This window comes from Oreochromis aureus, linkage group 3, assembly GCF_013358895.1.
Source record: "Oreochromis aureus strain Israel breed Guangdong linkage group 3, ZZ_aureus, whole genome shotgun sequence".
Taxonomy (NCBI): domain Eukaryota; kingdom Metazoa; phylum Chordata; class Actinopteri; order Cichliformes; family Cichlidae; genus Oreochromis; species Oreochromis aureus.
In genome coordinates, this window is record NC_052944.1 from 103187342 (window position 1) to 103209938 (window position 22597).

At 40.3% G+C, this 22597-nt stretch overlaps 1 protein-coding gene and 1 long non-coding RNA gene across 2 annotated transcripts; both read left to right on the forward strand.

Annotated features, from left to right (window-relative positions):
• The first annotated feature begins 5104 nt into the window (after window positions 1-5104).
• LOC120438680 lies at window positions 5105-6254 on the forward strand. Its single transcript, XR_005612036.1, has 3 exons — window positions 5105-5242; window positions 5426-5585; window positions 6190-6254. It is a non-coding gene; the product is annotated as an uncharacterized LOC120438680 (long non-coding RNA).
• Window positions 6255-6262: 8 nt separating this feature from the next.
• Window positions 6263-21138, forward strand: LOC120434884. The gene is made up of 12 exons (XM_039603489.1): window positions 6263-6321; window positions 6406-6507; window positions 6792-6908; window positions 8999-9077; window positions 10160-10385; window positions 10522-10873; window positions 12127-12152; window positions 12307-12322; window positions 13524-13697; window positions 16550-16723; window positions 19910-19956; window positions 20135-21138. Exons 4-12 carry the CDS (start codon window positions 9075-9077, stop codon window positions 20692-20694), a joined length of 1578 nt encoding a protein of 525 aa, XP_039459423.1. The 5' UTR covers window positions 6263-6321; window positions 6406-6507; window positions 6792-6908; window positions 8999-9074; the 3' UTR covers window positions 20695-21138.
• The last annotated feature ends 1459 nt before the right edge of the window (window positions 21139-22597 follow it).

The following is a 22597-nucleotide window of genomic DNA, read 5'->3' on the forward strand; positions in this document are numbered from 1 at the left end:
ACACACACACACACACACACACACACACACACACACACAGTGCCTATTTCTGGTCACTTTGCCAGTCCCAAGCCTGGATGAATGAGGGTTGGAATTGTGCCGTTAAAAAAACCCCCAAAACTATAATTGCTAAAAGAAATTAAATTTGTTGTTCTAAATATATTATAAATGCATTAAGGGTGATTTTTTTCCTCAATTTATGTCTCTTCCACAATGTTATTTCTCTCTCCTGCAGCGTTGGTTGCAGTAGTAGTAATAGTAATTGACTGCATGCTGAGGTGGCATTTCAGCCATTTAATGCATGTATGTTGGACTAGGGACACATCAAAAAGTTGCAGTACACTGACTGTTGAGGAATCGAGCTGGACACAGCTGCTGTAACATAAGACTGACATCCACTTAACCACAGCTAGGAAGAAATTTAGAGCAAACTTACCGCGACATGTTTCCTCAGGGTAGCTGTTGAGTTTTTTCACACTGAGATGTCGGTTTGTTTTGGCTCATACTGAAGGCACAGAGTTATATATTGTTTTGTGCTGGTTTTAAATGAAACATGCTTTGTATATCAGGCCAAGGGTGCTCATCCTCTTCAATTCTAGAGTAGACAGTTGCCTCTGTCATGTTTTGATGTGTTTCATCTTTCAATGTCCGCTAGTTTAGAAGGTTTGGGCCTCTCTGTTTATAACTGGTCATGTGACTGTATGGCTACATCTGATGGATGAAAGAGTAACAGGTAACTCCACTGGTGGCATGATCCATTGTTAGTAGTATCTAACTTGTGAAATTTATTATTAAGTCAAATGTTGCCAAATATAACAGAGTAAAAGTAACGTTTCTTCTTTACAAATGTACTCAAGAAAAAGTATAGTGCAATAAAGGTACTTTTAGAAGTACATTTTTTTCAAAAAGTCATTTACTCAATTAAATGTGACTGAGGAAATGTAACTCATTACTACCCACCTCTGCTTGCACACTAACAAAGAGCATGTAGTAAGTAAGTAAAGTTTATTTCTTAAGCACTTTTTATAGACAGGCCATCACAAAGCGCTGTACAAAAGATTAATATAAACTGAAAGTTAAGTAACAAAGACAATATACACAATATAAAAGGTTAAAAGAAAAATAACAATGTAAAATTTAAAAAACGTTTTTCTGACACAGCAGGACAGAACGGACTCACGCGCAGGCTCTAAGTCTTGAAAACACGAGAGTCAAGGGTGAGGGGAAAGCCGGGCTCAGGGGGTCCACACACGAAAGGGAAAGACGCTGAAAGTCCACACACACACTCCGTCCACTCCTCACGCTCCTCTTCACACTCCACAGAAAGCACAATGGCTTACTCCACTCCTCGCACACTCGATCACTCAGGAAACACAGGGGTTGGTCCAGGGAATCTGTACACAGATGAGCTGTAACTTCCTGTAAGCATTTTAGCTGAAATGCTGCAGCATTCACAGGTTTCCTTCTTGACGACATCTGATCTGACAGCCTAAAGGTTTCCCTGGTCCAAAAGAAGAAAAATCTGATAGGGAGTTCTAACAGTAAGAACAGCTGGACAACATCTGGAAACACAAAGAAATGAGAGGTTAGAGATTAGCCAGCAACAGAGGGTGAAGCTGATTGTGAGGACTGTTTGAAAAAGGCTTCAGAGACACAGCTGAGACTGAAACAGTATCAGGTGACAGAGAGGCAGGACTTTAGCAGCCACATAGAAACTGATGAATCTGTCACACCATCAGTCTTTGTCTGTGGAGGTTGTCTGTCATTCAGGAGACTGCAAAGAAGAGAGATTGGACTTGTTTAAGTTCCTTGAAGATGTTTCACCTATCATCTGAGAAGATTCTTCAGTTTTCAAACCCAATGGTAGAGAGTCCCAGATATTAATCAGAGAAACCCAAGAATTTTCTCCAAACACAACGTCCCAGTTCACTCCAGAGCCAGCCTTACACTCGGACACAGACTGGTTCATCCCAAGAACAAAACTCCCAAACACAAACTCAACAACGTAGTGTTTGCTGTGCAGTACAGCGAGGAGTGCTCAGACCTCTACATGGGAGAAACCAAACAGCCAGATATTTTGGTCCACCCAAGAACAATTTCATCTGTCAAATATTTCTCATTTTTTCTGCATTTTTGAGATTTTCAAAAAAAAAATAATTTACGTTTCCAATTTTCAAACATACTCAAGGGTAGTACAACACTGTGGAAGAGGCACACTGGAAAACAGTTATCTGTGGTTATGTTGCATCTTGTGTTTGTGAGTCTACTACACAACGGCTGACAATGTTTTTCTTCAGATTCTTCTGAACTTCTTCCCCGTTTGCCCTGTGGAAACCTTTCCAGATGTTTCAGAGGGGATGCGTGCATCACAAACCCAGAAGATCTTTAAGCAGTAGTTGATGGACTTGTTTGATATGTATTGTAGAAATGTGAACATAGCCCTGAATGGCACAGGTTCTTCATCTATAGTGACACAATCACTGGGACTGAATCCCTGTCTGAATGTTATCATCTTCACTAAATGTCACATTCACATTCACTAAATACTACTAAAATCTATGAGGCATGCCAAAAAGGAGGCAAACAGTGGCTAAAGCTAGCAGCTGGCACCCCATTTCTTTGTCTTTATCCAGATAGAAAATTGAAAGTGCACCTACTGGCAGACTGCTTACATAGAAGCTACCACAGGTCATAGAGTGGGAGTAACTTAGGAATTACCACAATATTATGTTCTTGTTTCTTTCTTGTTACCCCACTATTACCACTTTATTACCAAGTTGTATGTCCACATTGTTACCCCCAGTTTTGGGGTCCCTATTATCCTATTACATACATTTCAGGGTAATATTATTCAACTGCAACCACTGTCACTACCATGATTTCACTTGGATATTACATGGTTATTACGTTGGTATTTGCATAGTAATAACTTAGGAATTATCACATTATTACCCTCTTGTTTCCCCTTGTTATCCTACTATTACCCGTTTATTACCGAGCTGTAATAGAAAGTGCTACCCAATAATGTAAACTCAAATCAGTTGAAGGTAACTTGTGGGGTTCCTCAGGGCTCCGTTTTATGATATATGTAATGTTTCCAAACTGTTAAAATGTGTTTTGTTTGCTGAGGATACCACTCTGTATTGCTCAGGTAAAAATCTAGAACAGCTTCTGACTACAGCGGAAAAGGAGTTAAATATACTAAAAAATTGGTTTGATATAAATAAGTTATCGTTAAACATAAACAAAATTTTTTTATTATTTTTGAACCAAGACAAATAAAAATGTGGCTACAATTAAGGTTAAATGGAGTTGAAATTGAAAGAGAGCATGAAAATACATTTCTTGAAGTGATAATTGATGATAAGTTTTGTTGGAACACTCATATAAACCATGTGAAAACAAAAATGTCAACAACTATTGCTATTCTCCATAAAACAAATGATGTCTTAAACAAGAAATCATTATACATGCTTTGTGGAATCGTTATCACAGTGATTAAAAAAGGTGCAGTTCATTTCCCTCATTTAAAAACATGTTTACATTTAGAGTATTAGAAAAAATATATAAATAAAGAATGAAGAAGAGTAATAATGACAATACTGAAACTCGTGGTTGTTTGGCTTAGATTATTGTTATAAAATTTATGCATTGTATTTACTTATCTAAATGGAAGGTGTTTTTTTTATTATTTTGTTTTGCTATTTTGTTCCAAGCCTTATGTAAATGAGCTGTTTGCTGAATGATCTTTTGTTCAAAGGGTTGGCATAACAAGCATGTGCTTTTGCCAATACCTTTTGATTAGCCTTATCTCATGTTTTTTTCTGTATTAACTGAGAGATTTGAATGCTAATCAATAAACAACTATCAATCAAAAATGTTTTGAAAAGAACTATGAATGCTAAAAGGCATATAAAGGCTTTAGAGCAACATATATGTACAACATATACAATGTCTATTTCAGGGAAGCCCCTGCATATTTCAGCAGGACAATGCAAAACCACATACTGCATCTATTACAACAGCATGGCTTCATCGGAGGAGAGTCCAGGTGCTGAACTGGCCAGTCTGCAGTCCAGATCTTTCACCTATTTGGCGCATCATTAGATGAAAAATATGTCAAAGACGACAGCAAACTGTTCAGCAGCTGGAAACCTGGAAACCAGGCAAAATGAATGGGACTTAATTCCAACACCAAAACTCCAGAAACACCAATGCTACACCAAGTTCACGTTTATTTATAAAGCACTTTTTTTTAAAAAAACAATAAGAGTTTACCAAAGTACGGTACAATATAATGGACAAAACAGAAGGTATAAAAGAAAAATGGAATAGTGTTTTAGAAGAGGGGTAAACATGCCCCTGTCCGAACTATTTTAAGAGCTGTAGCAAGCATCAAATTTCAAATGAGCTCATTTTGTGCATTAAATTAAAAGATTTCTCAGTTTAAACTTTTGTTATATTATTTGTTTTTTGCTGAATAAAATATTGGCTCTTATGATTTGAAAGTCTTAGTTTTCATTTTGTTCAAATTTAAAGAACATCCCAACTTTTCTGGAATTATGTATGGACCTTGCATTTTGGTATCCCTGATTTGTCCCAACCAGCTGTTCAATATTTCCTTAATTATTCTTTTGTAAATAAAGCTTCGGGTTCCCTTTGTCACCTCTCATGTCTGTCCCTGTCTGGTAAGCTTCTCTCATGTGTTCCTGCCTGGTTTGTGGCTTGTTGGAATATTTTACAGTTGTGGACTTGGCATTAAAAAGACACACCTTGTGTTATTCCTGGCTGCCTTGGAATCCTTTTCCTGTAACTAAAAAAAACCCCAAAAAACATTCAGATCCTTAAAATATAATGTCTGCTCTTTAGAAAAAACAAAGTTACAGTCCTGCAATGACTGTACTGCGTCTATTTTTATTATTATTATTTAATTTAAATATAATATACAATCAAACGTGTCACTTTGTAGTTTTTTATAAGGATTTGAACTTTCGAAAACTAAAATTAAATATCCTGTATCATAACTACAGTTTGAAAAAATCAAACCTGTGAAAATGAGCTGTAAATTCAGAGTGATGATGGTTTTTCATGTGTAGTCTCCATAGGCTAACGTCATTAGAAGGGGCGGGGCTCCAGCTGGCTCCCGAGATGACGCTAACGTCTCTGCGTGTTTCCTTCTTTCTACGGCTCCTCCTTCCTGAACTTGGTGTTTGTGACTGATGCTGATCGTTTCCATGTGAAGGTAGTGTTAGCAGTCTGCAATGTTTTCCTGGCTAACATCAATTATCTCTAGCATAGCGATGGCGGCTGACTGCAGTAAGGAGACCTGTGACAAATGGTCTTACTTTAGCCTGGCTGGTAGCTCAGCACCGTGTAGAAATGCAGAGAGGCGTCATAACTTACATGACATTCTTTATGTTTACAGCTGGTGCGGACCGTTTGACCAAGTCTAATCTCAACACAGAAGTTCATACTTCCCTAATTCTAGTTCTTATAAGTTCGCTCGGGAATGCAGACTTCCGAGGACACAACGCGGTAGCTCAGCAGTAAAGGGAGTAAAGGGAGTGTACAGGATGACGTCAAAGGTAAGCTCAGCTCCAGTGTGTTTTTGTTACCATCTCCCCTTAATTCCAATGATTAATATTTAAGATGGAATTTGTTCATGATATGCCCAATTACTCGAGTTCTTAAAAAAAAATATTATTAAAAAAAGTATTTTCAAGTGTTTTAGCAAAATGCTTGGGTATAAAAGAACCATCATTGTGAAATCACTCAGAAAGATTGCGGTAAACATGGACTGATTTCTTCATCGATTTACACCAGAATACTTTTAAGAGGACATTAAAAACTGTAAAGACTTGAGCACTACTATACTGAAATAAACATGGAACAATTAATAACTGTAACAATTGCTGTAAAGGATGCCTCCCTGTCTTTAATAGTTTCTTCTAACATATGATCTGTATGATCTGCTTCACAGTGTTTAACTAACCTCATACAGTTAAGCAGCAAGAGTCACTACATGACTGAAACACAAACTTCATCTTTCTGAATAAAAAAAATTCACATGTATACACAGGGCTGAATGATGAAAGCTGTGTCTCAGATGGATGTTAGTCCAACACATCAGACATCACATCTGCAGCTCTCAGTTGATGTGCACATGAATGATTTGTGTTTCCTCTGCAGGTGAAGGTAGAAAGTGTGTGTGAGCTGATGTGAATTGAGCAGCATGGATCAGTGTGAGGACAGAGAGGAGGGAGTCCCTCCCTCTAAAACCACTCTGTGTGGGGAACATGAGAGCCAGACCAAAGCTCAGAGGTGAGATGACCATCTCTAACTGTCCATGACTCTTCTCCATGTCACAGCTCAGCACTCACATCACTGCTCCATCATTATTCACAGGAACCAACCTGGACCTCCACCCAGCTCTGTGTCCTTAAAGAGTGACCGGTCTGCAGATCGTCCCATTGATTTTAAAAGCCAGCAGTTGTCTGCTGCAGAGAGGTGAGCTGTTAGTAACATTTGATTCTCTGATGTCAGTTTGATTTAAATAAACTTCTTGATGTTGTTTCCTGGCTCACAGTAGGACCATCAATATTCCTGCACACTGTAAATGACTGTGTTTGCCTCTGGGTGGCGCTCTGTTCTCACACTGCCAACACTACTTTGGAGTTTCCTTCTGCTCATGCTCAGCCTGCACACCAGTTTCTCTTTGGGATGATGAAGGTATTCTTAGTCTTCATCAGCTTCTGTGGGTGCAAATAAAAAACACATTTTTGTTCTTACAGGATTTATGAGAGAGCTGCTGGACCTGAACCTGAACCCAACTGTGTGTCTTTAAAGAGTGACCGTTCTGCAGATCGTCCCATTGATTTTAAATCCCAGCCTCTGTCTGCTGCAGAGAGGTGAGCTTTGATTTAACTGCCTGATGTTGTTGGATATAAACTGCAGTGCAAACACGTCATTCCCTCAATCCCATTTAAACTCTCTTTTATAAACAACCCTTTGGTTTACTGAAAATCCACTTCAGCAAACAGGAAGTTATGTTCGTGCTCATGTTTTCCTCCAATAGTTCTGACACTCACTAGTCCTCGACCACCTTCCTTATGTTTAGTGTACACTCTGAGGGTGCTGGATTTAAGGTGCAACACTCAATGCATGGTAAGGAACTTCTTGTCTTGATGACAGTGGGTACTGGGTACACCACCACTCACCCCCACACCTAACTGTCAGCAAATATAAAGTAAGAAGAGTCTGTTATCAGGAACCAAAAAACAGGTGACATCATGTTCTGTACCGGCGCAAGATAGTGCTAAACATGCTATATATACTTTGACTTTAAAGGCTTATTTCTTAAATCCAGCTTCACAGACAGCTGACTATTAAAAAGCTTGAGGTGTTGCAGATGAATATGAACAAAATTTAAAAAATCCAACTTTATTTTATACTACTGTTTATGTTATCTCGTTATTTGAGCCTTAGGCTTGTGCATTTTGGTGTCACATTCGGTGATGCTGTTACTCAGTATGTTACTCATAACATAGTGCTGTATGTGGCTGGAGCAGCCCAGAGGTTAGCAGATGTGTGGCTGTGGGCTGTTCCTCCTATGCTGAGTGAGTCAGCGTAAACTGACTTGGCTCTGTTCCAACCATGACTGGTTCGGAGAAGCTCTATTTTGATGTTCTCCTATGTTGTCTGTCAAAACATGGACAGAATTAGGCATATCAGCTTTATATTGATCATGTCTCATATTGCAGTTGTGGAAAAGTTATTTCAGTATAAGATTGTCGTTTGTTTTCTTGTCTGGCCCTATACCAACAGTGCTGAAAAAGATATTGATAACATTGTTACATTTTCTGAATTTCAGTATTGTACTTCATTGCCTGTTCAGGTGTCCCTACTTTGGACATCTGTTCATCCAAGGAATAATTAATATTAATATTACAGCTGATCTATAACATGTGCAGAATAGGAACACAAAATATTTGATATAGAGTAGAATCAAAAACCTTATCTAACATAGAGTAATACTCAATATTTAATCAGGGTTAGGCTAGATTTTATAAACTAATTTATTGTTAGTTGAATAATTTTTGATGGGGAAATGTTATTCTAATTTCATTTCATTTGTTTGTTTGGGATTTTAAAAAGATATTTATAGATTTTATTAAACCATTTGCATTTTAAACTCTGCGAACGACTGGCGACCTATCCAGTGTGTCTCCTGCTGGGATAGGTTATAGTCCCCCTGCGACTCTGAAGAAGAAAGACGTTTGGACTTTGATTTCTCTGAAACTCATCTCCATCATTTTTCAGTTTTAAATGTAATTTCACCTTCAGTGTAACAGAGATGTGATCTGATGAGGTTCTTGTTCCTATAATGAACTGGGTGATAAAGAAACCTCCTTTAAAACATGAAGCAGTGATCCAGCCTGGTGTTGGCAGCATGCCTACCAGAGTGATGTGTATAATCTTCAGACAGCTGTTCTCTGGATCAATCGGACAGATCAGGAGGTGTGCGGGATTCATACAGAGGAGGTTCCACTTTTTCCTGCCAGATCTCAATCCACTCATGTATGAATGAACTTCCTGTCACTGTGTCACATGTAATAGTGTAGAAGGACTCAATTCAGAGCTGTCGACCTGAGCCAGTCATACACTAGATCTGATCACATCAACACTCCTGCAGGTCCAGCAGCTTCAGCTACATCACAAGAAAATACCTGAGTAAATTTAATAATAATATACAACCATAGTAATTTTGAGTTAGACTGTGCTTGTAGATTACCAAAAAGAGCAGCAATAAATAAGAGAAAAAGAAGAAATACAAGCAAACGACAATAATAGAATAGTCGAGAGCAAGATACTAACAAGGTATTAGACAAAAGTATCATCATTATTATTATCATTATTATTATTAGGGATGTGGAACACCAGCATCTTAACTACTTGGTTATATTTTGTATTATTCTTGATCTTCATGATTCCTCCACAGAGTGGACCAAGAGAGCTCAGAGGTTCCCAGTGGTCAGTCTGCGCAGCAGCATCAAACACACCTGGACTCCATATTTATGGTCTGTATATGTACAACAACTACTTTTACATGCAAGGGTTTTAGTTCAGAAGGTAGATCCGATTGTCCTTGACAGACCTCTGCTTCCTCTAAACTGCATGACATAATTTTTGAGATGTGTCGTTATTCCTCTTCCCTCTTAGCAATTATTGTCCATATAACATACTTTTTTTTTAATTACTGGAAGCAAGGCTCACTGTATTAGAAGCACAACTCAACACTGTTTAAATGAAAGCATAAATGCCGGAAGCTGGGAAAACCTAAACAACATAAAACTGTGGTGTTGTTGACCACTGACTAATTTGACCTGAACAGTTACATGTCATCCTTCAACTGCTGGCTTTAATGGTAAACTATCTGCCTAGATAGATAATTAGAAAACATTACAGAAAAAACTTGGTCTTGTCATGAAATATGGCATCTATGGCATTTTGAACAGTGCTGGTCTGATCGAAAAATACGTCTGATTCTTTTATTCTTTTTTTTTTGTTAAAGACAGGTCAGGGTTTGGATTTCATTAGGACTCTTGGTATTGCACATCACTGAATTGATTTCTATGAATTAAGCCTTTACTGCGGACAATTTTAGTGATGTAAAAATGTTCAACCCAGGGTTTGCACTGGGGAGTTATTAAAAGGCTGCAGAGGTGAGATGTCATATATATGTACTATATATTCACGTTAGCTGAAAATCATATCTTTTGTTACAGAGGTCATACTGCCTTATTATATCAACCAGTTACTTCGCTGTCAGACTGCAGGTTTACTTGTGGTTCCTCAAGTTTCTAACTGTAGAATGGGAGGAACAGCTGTCAAGATCGTCTCCTCTAAAATCAGATACCAGTTTTTAATAGCAAGATGCCTGACTTAAGACTAGGCTTCCAAATTTCCTTTATACTTGTAGTTAGGTTCAGGGGTGAGCTTAAGCTGTTCTCTTCTGTTACTCTCATGGACACATACAATATTGCATGTCTCTGTTTTCTTCCTCTTGTTGCTTGCATTTTGTTCTGTTTTTTCTCAGTATCTATGGTACAGCAACCTCACCCTCCCACTCCGCCCTCATTCATAAAGTATTCCATTGCAGCTCTTGGAGGACAAAATGGTCACTTTTGTGAAGAAAGAACTTAAGAAGATCCAGAAGGTTCTGTGTCCAGATTCCCCAGAATGCTTAGCGAGTCAGACGGACAATAATTGTGCATTAGCGGGTGAGGATGAAGAGCCGAATAGCATCAGAGAATCATTTGTGAAGATCACACTGCATATCCTGAGGAGAATAAAGCAGGAGGAGCTGGCTGACGAATTACAGAGCAGTAAGAGGATTTCTTCAAAGATTTAAGCTGCTGGATGAATAGAACCTTTACTATTGTTTCACTAAATGGACATATATATTCAAAATATGTGCATATAATAATTCATAGTGAGGCTTTTGTCTACTGACTCTTTTAGGAACTTTAATTAGGGACGTTGAGTGGAGTCAGCATGAACTTAAGTCTATTCTAAAGAAGAAGTTTCAGTGTGTGTTTGAGGGGATCGCTAAAGCAGGAAACCCAACCCTTCTGAATCAGATCTACACAGAGCTCTACATCACAGAGGGAGGGACTGCAGAGGTCAATGATGAACATGAGGTCAGACAGATTGAAACAGCATCCAAGAAGCTGGACAATCTGGAGTCTACAATCAGACAAGAAGACATCTTTAAAGCCTCACCTGGAAGAGATGAACCAATCAGAACAGTGCTGACAAAGGGAGTGGCTGGCATTGGGAAAACAGTCTTAACACAGAAATACAGCCTGGACTGGGCTGAAGACAAAGCCAACCAGGACATCCAGTTCATATTTCCATTCACTTTCAGAGAGCTGAATGTGCTGAAAGAGGAAAAGTTCAGCTTGGTCGAACTTGTTCATCACTTCTTTACTGAAACCAAAGAAGCAGGAATCTGCAGCTTTGAAGACTTCCAGGTTGTGTTCATCTTTGATGGTCTGGATGAGTGTCGACTTCCTCTGGACTTCCACAAAACTACAATCCTAACTGACCCTAGAAAGTCCAGCTCAGTGGATGTGCTGCTGATAAACCTCATCAGGGGGAAACTGCTTCCTTCTGCTCGCCTCTGGATGACCACACGACCTGCAGCAGCCAGTCAGATCCCTCCCGACTGTGTTGACATGGTGACAGAGGTCAGAGGGTTCACTGATCCACAGAAGGAGGAGTACTTCAAAAAGAGGTTTAGGGATAAGAAGCAGGCCAAAAGAATCCTCTCACACATCAAGACATCACGAAGCCTCCACATCATGTGCCACATCCCAGTCTTCTGCTGGATCACTGCTACAGTTCTGGAGGATGTGCTGGAAACCAGAGAGGGAGGACAGCTGCCCAAGACCCTGACTGAGATGTACATCCACTTCCTGGTGGTTCAGGCCAAAGTGAAGAAGGTCAAGTATGATGGAGGAGCTGAGACAGATCCACACTGGAGTCCAGAGAGCAGGAAGATGATTGAGTCTCTGGGAAAACTGGCTTTTGATCAGCTGCAGAAAGGAAACCTGATCTTCTATGAATCAGACCTGACAGAGTGTGGCATCGATATCAGAGCAGCCTCAGTGTACTCAGGAGTGTTCACACAGATCTTTAAAGAGGAGAGAGGACTGTACCAGGACAAGGTGTTCTGCTTCATCCATCTGAGTGTTCAGGAGTTTCTGGCTGCTCTTCATGTCCATCTGACCTTCATCAACTCTGGACTCAATCTGCTGGATGAACAACAAACAACCTCCCAGAAGTCTGAAACAAGAGATCCTACATTCTTCTACCAGAGTGCTGTAAACAAGGCCTTACAGAGTCCAAATGGACACCTGGACTTGTTCCTCCGCTTCCTCCTGGGTCTTTCACTGCAGACCAGCCAAACTCTCCTACGAGGTCTGCTGACACAGACAGGAAGTAGCTCACAGACCAATAAGAAAACAGTCCAGTACATCAAGGAGAAGCTCAGTGAGAATCTGCCTGCAGAAAAAAGCATCAATTTGTTCCACTGTCTGAATGAACTGAATGATTGTTCTCTAGTGGAGGAACTCCAACAGTCCCTGAAAGCAGAACGCCTCTCCACAAATAAACTGTCTCCTGCTCAGTGGTCAGCTCTGGTCTTCATCTTACTGTCATCAGAAGAAGATCTGGATTTGTTTGACCTGAAGAAATACTCTGCTTCAGAGGAGGCTCTTCTGAGGCTGCTACCAGTGGTCAAAGCCTCCAACAAAGCTCTGTAAGTAAATATGTGCTCATCCCTTTATTTTTAAAATGTGATTCTACTTAATAGAATCAACATTTAATAATCTTGTAAAGTTGATTCTGTCCATCTGAATGTAAAATTCTCCATGGAAGGGATGTTTTGTCAGTCAAGTGACTTCCTCAGTTTCAGTTGACAGATTTCCACAATTTTAGAAACAGTACTTTTCCATAATGAGCAAAATGATCACAGTGGACTAACAATGGGTTATGAGGTCAATTTCGTGACCATTAATATGGAAATTTTCATGACTATTTATCCATTAGTAATTAGTACAATTCAAAGAAAGTTAGAGAATGGTTGCAGTCACACATGGAGTGCGTAATATGTGACCTGAAGATGGCTCCAAGAGCAGACACACTCAGCAAGCTAATGTTCAGAGTGGTCCTGTTGCTGAGGTGGAGTCATCCTATCATCTCTTTCAAACTACCTTCACTACTTAAGTTACTAGAGGTAACTGAAGGTAAGGGCAGGTAAATGGTGATGCAACATGATATGAGACATTGTTTTATTTTCAATAATAGCATATCTCACCTTCTCCTTGATATCCAAAGTGTTTTGAGCCAGAAATCTTGATATATTGCATATAGCCAAGTTGAACACACAGACAATAGGTCTTAGGTAAACCATACTGTTGGGTCTAAACTCAGACCCCGCTGTATCCAGGACTTATTCCCATGAAAGAAAAACAAGGCAACAGTGTTCGATCGATTACTTGCGCAAGGGAGGCCTCTCATCTGTGTCCAGCACGACAATGACCCCAAATCCGGCCTCCTCTCGCTGCCTTTTATTGAGAGACAGTTCACACAAAACACAGCAAAGCAACGCCCACATGGTTCTAAGGCATTGTATGTATATGTGTGTGAACCTTTATATGTAAGTAGGAATGTGTGTGTGTGTGTGTGTGTGTGTGTGTGTGAGACCTCCTGCTGACCAAAGGGTCGTAAAAGCAGGAAGCTTACAACACAAGAAACAGATCTTTCAGATAGGATGTATCTACAATAAAACCTCCCCCAACACAAAGTGGTTAGAGGTGCTCAGGATCAAAGGAATAGCTTTGATAATACTGCTTGAACTAAGACTGTACAAATTTAAGAAACAATGGCAACATTTAACAATTAGACCTAACACATACAGTGCTTTGTTTTTTTAAATCACAAATGTCATTGTGTTTCAGACTGAGTGGCTGTAACCTCTCAGAGAGAAGTTGTAAAGCTCTGTCCTCAGTTCTCAGCTCTCAGTCCTCTAATCTGAGAGAGCTGGATCTGAGTAACAACAACCTGCAGGACTCAGGAGTGAAGATTCTCTCTACTGGACTGAAGAGTCTGTGCTGCACACTGGAAACTCTCAGGTAAGCAAACTTTTCCACTTTCATTTAAAATAATCTGAATTTCTGAATAATTATTTTTGCGTAGACAGCTTTTCTGTAGTCCTAAATCTAATTCCTAAAGCTACAGTTCATAACAATGAAAGGAAATTGGTATGCTATGAACATAAAATAGACATAGATCTCTAAATGATCATTGCATAAATTTGATTTATTCAAACAAATCTAAAACAAAATTTGCATATCAAACATTTTTAGATAGCAAGTCAGAATCTGATAATACATAAGAGAAAAGCTACATTTTGCATTTAGTTAGAATACCAAAAAAAAGTATATTCTAGAGACATCCATAGAAATGCTGAGATATATTGTCATTGATTTTTCTTGAAGTCATCGGGTGTTTTGGGCCTCGCAACATTAGGACAGCCTTGATTAGGTGACTCAGTCAGGCCTGATCAGACCTTGACATATGTCCCAGCTGCACTGGTCCACGATTTGGACCTATTAATCCAAATCCACCTGAAGGCTCTTTTTGCAGCCTCAGTGACAGATTTGATGGCCTTCCTCTTTGCAGCTCCTCTGATGCTAAGAGAGTTGTAGGTCTTAGAGAGGAATATCTGGCGTCAGTAAGACTGGCCAGTCCCAGTCTAAAGATGAAGGAGAGTTGGCTGAATGTTCAGAGGCTGGCTGAGACTTCACTCCAGCCATTAAAAGGAGATATCTCTTTGACTGCAGACCTGTTTACTGTCCCTAAGGGATTTTGGGTAGCTGTTGTAGATATGCAGTGTACCCTCACCTGGGTGGAGAAGGCATGTTGGATGCTTTCTCTTGTCACAGATAAGCAGGCTTTCTGGACAGGGTAGCATGTCATACACAGCTCGGAGCACGAACTGCATGCCCTGAGGTTCTGCATACTAGATGTCATCCCAGGTGATTATATTCTCCTGTTCTCCTTCCCGTTTCATCCATGTCCCCTGGTGCCACATTTACAGTACGTATGCTAGTTTATGCTTTGCCGATTTAGTTTGCTACTTATCTTTATGAACTTTAATCTTTTCTTCATACCTGCCTGCTTGATCATCATCATGACAGATAGACAGATAGACAAACAGCCATGCTTTTCCCATCCATCATCAAGTATCCTTAAAAGGGTAAAAAGCTGATCCAGTGTTCCGCAACTAGGAAGAAAACCACATTGTTACTCCAGTATTCAAAATCAACTACCAGACGGACTCTCCTTTCCAGATCCTTGGCATAGATTTTTCCAGTGAGACTGAGGGGTGTGATCCTTCTGTAATTGGAGCACACCCTCCGATCCCACTTGTTCAGTACCCCAGGCTGCCAATCCAAAGGTACCGCCCCTGATCTGCATGCAACATTGTAAAAGCAAATTGTAGAGGGCAAATCTCATCCAGTACAGTGGCCTGTTTAACTGCCTCAGTGACCTAACGCCTCGTGATGGAGGAGTTGTCCCCCTTATCCCCAGACTCTGCTTCCTCTATGAAAGACATGTCAGTGGGATTAAGGAGGTCCTCGAAGTATTCTTTCCAGTATTCTGCTGTGCAGGCAGGCAGGAAAGGACTCAAAATTCAGACTCAATCGTGGAGATGAAACTTAAACTCAAAAAGGCAGCTTTATTGCTGGACACGAGAAAAAACTAAACTTGAATATACAAAATAAACTTGGCAGGCTTAGCAGGCAGAATACACAGATTGGTATGAAGGAGACTGCGACATGGAACTGAGGGAGACGCTGACATAAATGCGCAGAAAGATAAAAGGGATGTGGGAGCACACGGGGAACACAGCTGACACGGATAATCATAGCGAGACAGAACGTAGATGGAAACACAAGACCTTCACAATAAAACAGGTAACTAGATACAAGTGGAGGAGAGACAGACGAGAGGGAACGAAGGAGAGAGGCATGAGACAGAGACATGACGGGCTGGGAAAACAAGATGGAATAAAACACAAGGCGGGGAAACAAGGCACAAGGACTCACGCCACTGTATAAACACAGACACCCAGGGGGAGACACTGAGGGCAAAGACACAAGGGGAAATCTAATAAACCAAACTAAGCAGAATAACCCAGGGACAATAGAATAAACCCATAGAATAACAACATGACTTAAAGATAATACAAAATGACAGAAAATACAAGAAAACTCAAAAACACTGGGTAGAATAACCCAGGACCATGACACTTGACAGGTTGCCAGAATCTCTTTGAGGCAGTCTGAAAGTCTTTTTCTATGGCCTCTCCGAGCAAAGACTCACAGCTTTGGCTAACTGCCTAAAGAGTTATACAAGAGGGATAGAAGCCAGCAGAATAAACCAGCTGTTCTCCAGTGAACCATCAGGTGTGCTGTTACTGGCAGGGGAACAATATGAGAACAGCAGCTCACTCCTGTTCTGCATAGGTCTGAACCCCCTCAGTCAGATTATCAATGACTGGCTACAGATGCCAGGCATGGAATGGAGCAACTATTAATCACCTCTTCTACGTGGATGACATTAAGCAGTATGCCAGGGGAAACAACCCAATGTCAGGCAGGTGGTCCTAATATTGTGCCTGATTAATGTATAAGGTGCACTTATACATCAAGTTAAAGGTATATGTATTGTTATTGGTATCGGTTCAGGCAACACAAGCCCTTTGTTTACTTCACATCAGATCGATACCAAAATTTACAATTTTGCACACCCTACATCTAGTTCCAAGAATTTTCAAAAACAGATGTGGATTATTACAAAAGAAAACAAAAGAAAATTGTCCCACTATAAATAAAGCAGAATTAAACTGAAAAAATGAAGAAAATTAAGCATATAAGTCAATTGTTTATGGATGAATTGTTGTGTGGTGTGTTTGCAGTCTGTCAGGCTGTCTGCTCACAGAGGAAGGCTGTACTTCTCTGGCTTCAGCTCTGAGTTCCAATCCCTCTCATCTGAAAGAGCTGGATCTGAGCTACAATCAGCCCGGAGACTCGGGACTAAAACTGCTGTCGGCAGGATTGATGGATCCATCCTGGAGACTAGACACTCTCAGGTATGGAGAGAATGTCTGGTAGAAGAGCTGGAAACATTTCTTTCAATTGTTCCTGTGCTCACAGAAGAAACATTAGTCCAGTTTATCAAGAAAAGTGAAAGATACTGCCCTTCTGGGCCCTGTCTTTTATTGAGTTAGGAGCCTCTAACAACCCCTCGTCGATGAAGTACAACCCATGAGTTGCATAACTTTCTGGGTATCCTTCCCAGATCTTATCTTCCATCTCCATTACTATTCCTTTCTATAATTTAGAATGATTACAAGGTCCAAAGTTGCAAACTTGTTGCATTCTACACATCACTGGCCATAAAGATGTTAAAATGCAACATAAAATGGTCAGAACTACCCATTAGTATGAATTATTAGAGTGCAAAACAAGAGCTGTGCATCAACAGATATTTATACATAAGTAGTATAATGTATGACATAAATGTAGAGAAATCTAACCTGTAGGTTAACAAGAACATTACCCCAACTCCAAACCCTACAAGTCCCTGAGGGTTTTGCATGAATAACTCTAGCTGAGAATAGTTCTAGGTACAACATATCTAACAATGTGTACAACCAGTGTTTCACTGAAAGCAACCTCTGAACCACTAGTTTTGTTAGGCACAGTTATGCATGCCAACCATAAGTTTTATACATTTCTTTGAAAACCCGATGGAGCTTCCACACAAACACAAAGCAGAAGCTGAAGCATACCCAAATATGCTTGCAATCCAACTTCCTCCCAGGCCAAAGACTAGAAAATATGATCAAGAACATCTTGCCTTTGGCTTCACCTGCACAACAGTGGTTAGTGAAGAGAAGCCGCAGTGTGTTGTCTGTCTTAAAGTGCTAGCTTGTGACAGTTTAAAGCATAACAAGCTAAAACGCCACTTAGAGACAAATCATCCAGAGCACAAAGACAAATCAGTGGACTTTTTCAGACAAAAACGTCTACCCGCACACAATTGCGGAGGATATGTTTATGTTTATTAACTATGAATGATGACACAGCAGCTAGCAAACTACGGGCCAGTCCTCTGTCCAATAATACAGTCGGCATGTGCGTTTATGATATGTCTGAGGACATAGAGGAGCAGCTTAATCATAAGGTGTGTGACAGTCGCTTTTTTCGTGCAGATGGATGAAGCCACAAACAAAGACCGCTTACTGATAATGTATTTCAGATTCATTGATGAAGATGAGATGAGGGAGGAATTTTTCTGCAAACAAGTTCCTGGCAGAGCCACTGCAGAAGAACTGTTTAAAATCACAGACTCTTACTTGAAAGACACTTATCTGAAATAGGAGGACTGTGTGGGGAAACAGGGCGCAGGTTATGGCTGGGAAAGAGGAGGGCTGCAATCACTTATCAAGCACGTCTCCCCGAATGTGCAGTGGATGCACTGTAAGATACACTGTGAAGCACTGGTGTCTAAACAGCTGAGTCCTGAGCTGAATGACATAATGACTGATGCCATTGCAACAGTCAACTACATCAAACCACAACCTGTGAAAGCCCGGATGCGATGAACCACACAGCCATTTTGTATCACAGCAATTCTAATGGCTGTCCCGTGGGAAGATGCTATCCATGGTCTTTGAACCACAAGATCAGATCTGCATCTTTTTGAAGGAAGTGGGCAGTGATATTGCCAAAAGATTTAACTGTAATAAATTTCTAATGAAACGGGCATACCTCAGTGACATGTTCCTGAAACTCAATGAACTGAACTTGCAGATGCAGGGCACAAACACTCACCTCCCACATCTGGCAGATAAACTCACATCACTTGTCAGAAAACTTGAGATGTGGCAGCAGCAAGTGAAAGATGGAAATGTGGACTCATTTGATCTGACCTCTGATTCAACAAAGAGGCTGCAGTTTAATCCCTAGCTGCATTTTGGATTGGGGTGGAGAAAGATTACCCACTGCTGGGTAAGTTCTTACTTCTTCCTTGTACCACATCCTACTTATGTGAGGTAGGCTTTTCTGCTGTAGCTTCAATCAAGACAAAATACAGATCAAAGCTGGGTTTGCTGCGTTATGGCGTTAATGTCAATTTAACGAGATTAACGCTGACAGCACTAGTGGGAACACAACGAATATGACTGCACATTTACACCGACATCATCCTAGTGCAAAGACAAGTGGGAGCAGACAAAAACAACAAGCACGCATGCTATAAACTTTACTCCCGTTAGCACATGATTCTCCTTATGGGACCTGATATGTTTAATATGCTGCTGAGAATATACCCCAGAAGAAGCGTATAGTATAGCTTTTATTTTGGAAAGAGCCATTTCTCTGTAATAAACTCTCTTTTCCAAAGATGAGTGATTTCTTGATCAGATAGATTTTTTTTTAATATTATTTTGTTGTTTCAGCAACATTAAATTTAAAAACTGTACTTTTGAGTTAAAATATATATTTATAATTTTAAAAAATGACAAATTAAAAAGGCATGAACATTTTTTTGTGTCGAAAAAATATTGAACCGTGACATCAAAGTATCGAACCGAACCGTGAATTTTGTGTATCGTTGCACCCCTAATCTTTGTAGCTGCTCCTCTGCTGCGTGGTACCTATACTGTAGTCTGCAAAAAAAGTCCAGCCAAGGGCCATCATAGTAAGATGGTTTAGCTTTCTTGAATGGCCTGTCGACCTGTGTACTTGGGGAGTCGAAGGATCATCGTACTGGCTTTGGAGGATCTAGGAGAGTAGATGTGGTGAGCCAGCGGGAGTTCGGCTGAAAGTGGGGTGAAAGGTGACTATCATAGCCCAGGCTACTGGAATTTTCCTTTGTGCACTAGTGCACAGTCATGTTGGAACAAGAAGGGGGCTTCCCCTAAACTTTTCTTACATTGTTGGCAGCATGAAATTATCCCAAATCCCACATTTGTCAATTATGCGGTGCTCAAAAATAATGTAGACTATATCTGTAAGAGGACATAAAAAATAATGATGACCACACAACACTTAATAGATTTGTTGCTGTGACAACAAATCCAACAACTACTCAAAGGACTGACAGATCCAGGATCAGTCCAAATCATCAGCAGTTTGATCCACGTATAGATTGAAGTGTATTTGTGAAAATGTTCGACTGTTCCTTTATTAGGGACTAACAGTATGTGTATGAGAGTGATGCGTGCATGCTGAAAGAGACTGTGCTGGTCTGACACCCCTCCTCCTTTCAGGGTGGAGCCTGCTGGAGTCCGATGGTTGGAACCAAGTCTGAGGAAGTGTAAGTGTGTTTTTAATGTGATTCATGAAAAAAAAAAAGTAGCACACACTCAACCATCTTCAAACTGTCACATCACTCATTCACATCTCTGATGTCAGGAGTCATCATCAAATTGTCAATCAATGAACAGATGATGGATCAATAACTGCAGCTGGATTGTGTTTGTTCTCTCCATCAGATTCCTGTCAACTCACAATCGACACAAACACAGTGAACACAAACCTCCAACTGTCTGACAACAACAGAACTGTGACACATGTGGACGAGATTCAATCATATCCTGATCATCCAGGCAGATTTGATCAACTTCCGCAGCTGCTGTGTAGAAATGGTCTGACTGGTCGCTGTTACTGGGAGGTCGAGTGGCGAGGAGGGGTTCTCATATCAGTGAGTTACACAGGAATCAGAAGGAAAGGAAACAGTAAAGATGTTGTGTTTGGGTGGAATGATCAGTCCTGGTGTCTCTACTGCTCTGATGATGGTCCTGATTCCGTCAGGCACAATAACAAAGGAACATCCATCATCGCCTCCGCCTCCTCCTCCTCCTCCTCCTCCTCTGTCTCTAACAGAGTAGCAGTGTATGTGGACTGTCCTGCTGGCACTCTGTCCTTCTACAGAGTCTCCTCTGACACTCTGATCCACCTCCACACCTTCAACACCACATTCACTGAAACTCTTTATCCTGGATTTAGAGTCTATCCTGGTTGTTCTTTGAAAGTGTGTGTAGTTGAGGCATAAGTGTCCTCCTGTTAGAGAAACACTCTGACTGTTGAACAGATAGTTCAGTCTGTACATGTCTGTCTCTTTCACTCAGAAACATGTTTTCAGATTCATGGATTCAATCAGTTGATGTTTGAAACTGTTCTAAATGATTCCTTGTAAACTTCTTCCTCTTCAGTCCTTTAAAGATGGAAGCTCCCATTAGTACATGATCCAGGATATCCAGGATACAGGATCATGTTGTTCTTCTGTCTTTTTCCAGTCAAAGCTTCACAGTGAATATCAGTATGTTGTGTTTCTCTGAAACTTATGAAGGTCACTTTTAAATAATATTATATATATCTAATGATTGATTCGTGCTGTCATTTATGGTATTTATTATATAGTAATACTAAATCAAAGCTGTTGACTTGTGACTGTACAAAATAGATGTGATTTGAGTAAAAGTGCAGATGTTCCAGATGTTTTCAGTCTCTGTTTTTCAGTGTGAAAGAGGAAAAAATGAACAATTGGGAGCCAAAAAACATTAACATGTAGATATTGTAGTAAAGTACAAAGTGATTTTTAGAAAACGAACCTTTTTTGTATAATCATCTTATAATATTACAATATTTCAAAACAATCAAATGTGTATGAAATGTCAGATTTAAAGTCATATTGTTGAAATGTTTGTTCCAGGCTGTAAAAAGTGCACTGTGAGATGTGCACTTCAGGAAAACTGAGTGGAATGCATTAACCTCTAACTGTACTTTAATGTTAATTTCAGCCTGTAGTTTTCCATGTGAGCCCATGTAGTTAGAGTTTCATCAGGACTTTAACTTTCATCAGAGTTTCCACAGTGACTTAGAAATAGTTAGTCTTCAATTAATCCAAAATGCTGCAGCAAGAGTCCTGACAGGGACTAGAAAGAGAGAGCATATTTCTCCTGTTTTGGCTTCCCTTCATTGGCTTCCTGTTAAATCCAGGATTGAATTCAAAATCCTGCTCCTCACATACAAGGTCTTAAATAATCAGGCCCCATCTTATCTTAATGACCTTGTAGTACCATATCACCCTATTAGAGCACTTCGCTCTCGCTCTGCAGGCCTACTTGTTGTTCCTAGAGTATTTAAAAGTAGAATGGGAGGCAGAGCCTTCAGTTTTCAGGCCCCTCTTCTGTGGAACCAGCTTCTAGTTTGGATTCGGGAGACAGACACTATCTCTACTTTCAAGATTAGGTGTGTGTGTGTGTGGGCGCGCGCGTGCTGGGACTACCTGCAGTACTGTAAGACATATAAAAGCTACTGGACCAGTTCTAGGTTGGCAGGAGTGGTGGAGCAAAGCACAGTGAAGAGACCAGAACCGGAAACCTTTAAATGAAAATACGGCATCTTTAATAAAACACAAACACAGAAACAAAACCAAATCAGTGAGGGTTAAGTAGGTCACACTTAACCCTCCATAGTTCAAGATACTTCAACCAGGTGGACTGTAAGGGGAACTGCTGGATGGCATTATTGATTGTTACCCAGAAATTAACAGACAGAGTCTAAAGGTTCAGCCAGCCATGTTCAGATCCAAATATACCTTTACATCTAGTACAGAAGTGTCTACTATCATTAGGGGAATGCCGGTGGAGGTGAGGGGTTTGTTTGATCAAGTTGAAAGCCTTGTCAGGCTGCTTTTAGTCATCCCAGTATCCTCGGCTGAGGCTGAAAGAAGCTTCAGTGCTCTCAGAAGACTAAAAACATGGCTAAGGTCAACAATGACTCAAATGAGATTAAACAATGCTGCTGTATGTCATGTCCACCAGGAGAGACTGGACAGTATAGATGTACAACAAATATGCCAGCAGTTTATCTCAGTCAACGAGAGGAGAAGACATGTGTTTGGCTCCTTCACATAGTGGACATTGAGTTGTTGTGTGGGGCACCAGTAGTCC

What these genes read in the sequence shown, in the direction of transcription:
- LOC120434884 (XM_039603489.1), top strand. An exon ending in GGCTGACGAATTACAGAGCA is followed by an intron (nt 10,386 to 10,521) that starts GTAAGAGGATTT and finishes TGACTCTTTTAG; the next exon opens with GAACTTTAATTAGGGACGTT. An exon ending in CAGAAATACAGCCTGGACTG is followed by an intron (nt 10,874 to 12,126) that starts GGCTGAAGACAA and finishes ATTGTTCTCTAG; the next exon opens with TGGAGGAACTCCAACAGTCC.